General features: G+C 45.8%; 1 protein-coding gene across 1 annotated transcript; it reads left to right on the forward strand.

Moving 5' to 3' along the window:
• Positions 1 to 3,944: 3,944 nt before the first annotated feature.
• On the forward strand, positions 3,945 to 4,771 carry LOC139235396 (zinc finger protein 239-like). Its single transcript, XM_070866530.1, has one exon. It carries the CDS (start codon positions 3,986 to 3,988, stop codon positions 4,769 to 4,771), a length of 786 nt encoding a protein of 261 aa, XP_070722631.1. The 5' UTR covers positions 3,945 to 3,985.
• Positions 4,772 to 6,534: the final 1,763 nt, after the last annotated feature.

Here is a 6,534-nt window from a genome sequence, read left to right on the forward strand (position 1 = left end):
CTTTTGACAACAAACACAGGGACCACTTACACTGAGACTTTAAATCCAGGGACCACTTACACTGTGACACCAAATCCATGGACCAGTTACACCGAGACTCCAAATCCAGGGACCAGTTATACTGAGACACCAAATCCTTGGAACATTACACTGAGACTACGAAATTACATCGGATATATGGCACAGAAATGGTATAACCAATCTATGCCAGCGTTTATGCACCACATGGGAATTAGAGAGCTTCAGTGTGGGCAATGGTCATGGTGGTGAAATCAACTCTAGTGAGGGCAAAAGGCGAGTAATGGATGAAGATATGACAGTGGAATAACATGGCGACTGATGGGGCCTGGTACAGGAACATAAGAAATAGGAGCAGGAGTTGGCCATTTGGCCCCTTGAGCCTGCTCTGCCATTTAATAAGATCATGGCTGATCTGATCATGGACTCAGCTCCACTTCCCTGCCCGTTCCCCATAACCCCTTATTCCCTTATTGCTCAAAAATCTGTCTAACTCTGCCTTAAATTTATTCAATGTCCCAGCCTCCGCAGATCTCTGGGGCAGATAATTCCACAGATTTACAACCCCCTGAGAGAAGAAATTCCTCCTCATCTCAGTTTTGAATGGGCGGCCCCTTATTCTGAGACTATGCCCCCAAGTTTTAGTTTCGCCTATAAGTGGAAATATCTTCTTTGCATCCACATTGTCGAGCCCCCTTCTATGTCTCGATAAGATCACCTCTCATTCTTCTGAACTCCAATGAGCAGAAGCCCAACCTACTCAACCTATCTTTATAAGTCAACCCACTCATCTCCGGAATCATCTGTGAACAGCCTCCAATGCAAGTATATCCTTCCTTAAATACAGAGACCAAAACTGCATGCAGTACTCTATAGGTGTGGCCTCAGCAATAACATGTACAGTTGTTGCAGGACATCTCTGCTTTTATAATCCACCCCCTTTCAATAAAGGCCAACATTCCATTTGCCTTCCTGATTACTTGCTGTGCCTGCATGCTAAATTTTTGTGTTTCATGCAGAGGACCCCGAGGTCCCTCTCTACTGCAGCATTTTGCAATTTTTCTCCATTTAAATTATAATTTGCTTTTCTATTTTTTCTGCCAATTTGTTGACAAGCTAGTGTCAGGAGCTGTTTCAGACGGGCTGATAATTGGATGTAACCAGCACAACAAATGTCTGTTGTTGTTCTAAAATCCCCAAATATACTGTCCCTAATTAAATATTCTATGAGATTTGTAGAGATGTTTAATAAGGGTGGAAAATAGGCTGGCAGGAAAGGTTCTTTGAATGAACAGTTTGTGAGGCTGGTTTGAGACTCATCTGCATGAGGTTAAAAGCATGAAATGGAAAAAGGCACGTCCACTGACACTTATATTGTTAATAATGCTTTCTAAGTTAATCACTATCTCCTAAGCCTCATCGTCATCATCATAGGCAGTCCCTCAAAATCGAGAAAGACTTGCTTCCACTCTAAAAATGAATTCTCAAGTGATTGTACAGTCCAATGTGACAATTACAGTCTCTGTCACAGGTGGGACAGACAGTAGTTGGAGGAAAGGGTGGGTGAGACTGGATTGCCGCATGCTCCTTCCGCTGCCTGTGCTTGTTTTCTGCATGCTCTCAGCGACGAGACTTGGGTGCTCAGCGCTCTTCCTCCTGTTAGAACGGTCTTTGGCCAATATCCGCAACCACTAACCCCAATCCTAACAAATAACCACAACCACTAAACCCTAAACCCGCACCCAAACCTCAGCCCCTAACCAAGGATTGTTCACACGGATCAGTGGAGGAGCTAAAGACCTGATAATGGAAATATTTAAAGAATTATCTTGATGCAAGAAATATTGCAAGGTATGTTAGTAACAAGAACTTATATCAACAAAACTATCAAAAACAGCAAAAACAATTACAAAGATCAGATATTTCAAAGGCTATTACATGCAGTAACCACATTCAAAAAGCGTTAAACAATATACAAAATAACAGAGTTGTCGTTTTAAGCAAGATAGTTCTTTCTATGGTTGGTTGAAAGGAACGTCAGATGAGTGTAAAGTGAGACACACCACTTTTAGTCTGTGACATCTACAAGCCGTATACTCAAACGGAACAACCTTGGGATTTGATGGGGTAAAAGATGAACTGAGTGAGAAGTGAAATTATCTAGAGTAATAAAAGATCCAAAATGGAACAGTGGGTAACAGAACATTAATTAGTCGTCTCTTATTATGGAGAAATCAAATATCCGACACACTGTTTTTGAAACAAAGCTGACTCATTCAATATTTATACAGGATATTAATCTCCAGATCAGGTATAGGGGTTATTAAGATCAACAGAAACAAACAATAACTGCCAGAATGAACATGGTTCAGTGCCCAGTGCAATCCCAGTAAATCCTGTTCCATTCACCAATGCAGCCTTTCAATGGCGGGGCTTTTGCCAGTATGCCTCGCGGGAGAGAATGTGCCACACCCAGACTACATGAGCTCAGTGCGCAGGCGCAGGTCCTGGCTGTGTTTGGAGTATGCGCGGTGCATGTAATGGCGGAGGCGACACGAGAAACATCCGTTCCACAAAACCGTTCCTATTTAGGTTGGCGGAGGGGAGTGGTAGACCAGCGGGGAGTCTCAGAGGCTTCATAAACAACCGGTGTCCGCCGCAAGCCTGAAATAATAATCGGAATATCGGCGGTTGCAGTTTCGGGGCTTTCTCCGGTCATAGGCCCAGGGTAACGGCGGCCATCTTCGTGCAGGAACGCAGGTTCAGCGCTCCGCCATCTTGATTCAGTGAGTAGCAGAGCATATGCGCGGACATCTTGGTGCAGGAACAAAGTAAATCATTTCAGTTTCTGTTAAAACCGGGTCTTAGTGGATAAAGGAATGTCCGATATATTTTATTGTCACTCTCCACACTTCGGATTTCTCACCATCTCTCCTAAAGGCGCTGCTTAGTGCCGCCCTTCTGGTTTACGTCCCAAACAGTTGTAATAGAAAAGCTCCAGAGCTGGGTTAGGATCCCCATGTACAGTCCCAGGATTAGGATTCCCATGTACAGTCCCAGGATTAGAATCCCCATGTACAGTCCCAGGGTTAGAATCCCCATGTACAGTCCCAGGGTTAGGATCCCCATGTACAGTCCCAGGGTTAGGATCCCCATGTACAGTCCCAGGATTAGAATCCCCATGTACAGTCCCAGGGTTAGAATCCCTACGTACAGTCCCAGGGTTAGGATCCCCATGTACAGTCCCAGGGTTAGAATATCCATGTACAGGCCCCGAGTCTCAGCTGCCGGGCCCCGGGCAATGCCGAGTGTGGCTCTCAGGCCCCAGGCAACACCGAGTGTGGCTCTCAGGCCCCAGGCAACACCAAGTGCGGCTCTCAGGCCCTGAGCCAGTGCCGCCGGGCCCAGCACCACCAAACCCAAGGGCAGCATTTCCCCCACACCAGAAAAACAACAACTTGCATTTATACAGCAGGCCCAGCAATTCCCACTCTGTATCAGGGTGGGCGCTGGATGCAGAAGTGGGTCCCTGGCCTTCTATGTGGGTCTGTTTGTTGCATCAGTTTGAGCTGGAGTGGAGAGGGAGGAGAAGCTGCTGGGTTTCACCCCCAGTACTTCTTGGCCCAGTGGGACCAACAATTTCCCATGTGGGACTGTCAAGGGAGGTGGGTTCCCTTCCCTGAAGGACATTAGTGACCAGTTGGGTTTTACCACAAACTGGCAACTTTCATGGTTACTGTTTCTAGTACCAGCCCCATAAATGACCAGGTTCATTAAGCCCAATTTCACAACCTGTCTTTGTGTTTTTGTGAGCTTTCTCTCATCCTCCCTTTGTCCTGTTTCAAATTCAATTTACAGGGTGTTAAAAGGGTAGGATTTGTAGAATGAAAGCTCAAACCAAACATCACATCAGGTTCAGATGGCGTTACTCGATTCATCGGGACTGGAATATCATTGGCCTTTGACCATGGAAGCAAAAAGCGCCATTCACAGTGGGGAGAAATGGTACACGTGCTCTGTGTGTGGGCAAGGCTTCAGCCTATCATCCAACCTGCTGAGACACAAGTGCAGTCACACTGGGGAGAAACCATATAAATGTGGGGACTGTGATAAACGTTTCAACGACCCGTCCCAACTGGAAACACATCGGCGAGTTCATACGGGAGAGAGGCCGTTCACCTGCTCTGAGTGTGGGAAGGGATTTACTGATTCATCCACCCTGCTGAGACACCAGCGAGTTCACACTGGAGAGAGACCGTTCAACTGCTCTGAGTGTGGGAAGGGTTTCATGACTTCATCCCACCTACTGGCACATCAGCGAATTCACACTGGAGAGAGACCATTCACCTGCACGGAGTGTGGGAAGGGATTCACTCAGTCATCCCACCTGCAGACACACCAACGAGTTCACACTGGGGAGAGACCGTTCAACTGCTCTGAGTGTGGGAAGGGTTTCATGACTTCATCCCACCTACTGGCACATCAGCGAATTCACACTGGAGAGAGACCGTTCACCTGCTCTGAGTGTGGGAAGGGATTCACTCAGTCATCCCACCTGCAGACACACCAACAGGTTCACACTGGAGAGAGACCATTCAACTGCTCTGAGTGTGGGAAGGGTTTCATGACTTCATCCCACCTACTGGCACATCAGCGAATTCACACTGGAGAGAGACCGTTCACCTGCTCTGAGTGTGGGAAGCGATTCACTCGGTCATCCAACCTACTGAGACACCAGCGGTTTCGCAAGTGACTGCAGGGGTTGGATTCTGCTGTTATTGCTGCTATTAATCGCATCCAGGACTAAATCGTCAGTTGGGGTTTATTAGTGCTGTTGTTAATAACCCCTATAATTGGGCTGGAGTTTAATATCACAGGATTGGTGGTAATATATTAGCGTGGATAGAGGATTGACTAACAAAAATCAGAGAGTTTGGGATAAATGGGTTTGCAAGCTCTAACTAGTGGGGTGCCACAGGGATCAGTGCTGGGGCCTCAACTATTTACAATTTATATTAATGACTTGGATAAAGGTACCGAGTGTAATGCAGCCAAATTTGCTGATGATACAAAGATAGGTGGGAAATCAAGTTGTGAGAAGACCATAACAAACCTACAAAGGGCTATAGACAGGCTCAGTGAGTGGTCAAAACTTTGGCAGATGGAGTATAATGTGGGAAAATACTGGTCAGAAAAATAAAAAAGTAAATTACTATTTAAATGGTGAGAGATTACTAAATGCTGCAGTACAGAGGAATCTGGGAGTACTTGTTCATGAAACACACAAAGTTAGCATGCAGGTACAGCAAGTAATTAGAAAGGCAAATGGAATGTTGGCCTTTATTGCAAGGGGGATGGAGTATAAAAGTAGGGAAGTCCTGCTCCAACTATACAGGGTGTTGGCAAGACCACACCTGGAGTACTGCATACAGTTTTGGTCTCCTTATTTAAGGAAGGATATACTTGCATTGGAGGCAGTTCAGAGAAGGTTCACAAGGTTGATTCCTGAGGTAAAGAGGTTGTCATATGAAAAGAGGTTGAGCAGGTTGGGCCTATACTCATTGGAGTTTATAAGAATGATAGGTGACCTTACTGAAATATAAGATTCTGAGGGGGCTTGACAGGGTAGATGCAGAGAGGATGTTTCCCCTCATGGGGGACTCTAGAACTAGGGGACATAGTTTCAGAATAAGGGATTGTCCATTAAGACAGGAATGAAGAGGAATTTCTTCTCTAAGTGTCGTGAATCTTTGGAATTCTCTACCCCAGGAAGCTGTGGAGGCTGGATCATTGAATATATTTAAGGTGGAGATGGACAGATTTTTGAATGATAAGGGAGTCAAGGGTTATGGAGAGCGGGCAGGAAAGTGAAGTTGAGGGCAGGATCAGATCAGCGGGATCTTATTGAATGGCGGAGCAGGCACGAGGGGCCAAATGGCATACTCCTGCTGCTATTTCTTATGTTCTATGTTTAAAATAACACAGTGTGTCGATATTTGATGTCTCCAAGATAAGAGGAGACTAATTGACATCCTGTTAACGACTGCTCTATTTTGGGTATTTTCTCCTTTCTAACTCTACATTATTTCAGTTCTCAAACCTGTTTGTTACTCTCATGGACAAGTCCCAGTTCCCCATACCTTCCAGATTTCCTCTCCTTGCCTAGGTATCCAGGGAAGGTCTCGGTAACACACCCGGGATCACTAAACACAAAACCCAGTCTGTTAATCATGTTCAGCTACTGGACTTAGCGTGTGCCCCACAGCATCTCTCTCACCTTCGTGTGTGAATAGAGCATCACGCCTGCAAACCTCGTCTTGAATTTAAATCCACTCAGCAAATGTATTTAACAAAATATGAACAAGTGGTGATAAAGGGCCAATCAATGCAGTTCCTGCCTCAGCCTGGGAGCTGGTGTTTGGTCAGGTGAGCAAATCATCTGAGCTGGAAGGAAGGTGACTGACAACAAGGCACCTTGTGTGGTGCCTGGGCCTCTTGTACTGGGGAATCAATCAG

Source organism: Pristiophorus japonicus, chromosome 23 (assembly GCF_044704955.1).
Source record: "Pristiophorus japonicus isolate sPriJap1 chromosome 23, sPriJap1.hap1, whole genome shotgun sequence".
NCBI lineage: Eukaryota > Metazoa > Chordata > Chondrichthyes > Pristiophoridae > Pristiophorus > Pristiophorus japonicus.

Coding starts and splice junctions, on each gene's coding strand:
- LOC139235396 (XM_070866530.1), top strand. CDS start 3,986: ATGGAAGCAAAAAGCGCCATTCACAGTGGGGAGAAATGGTACACGTGC.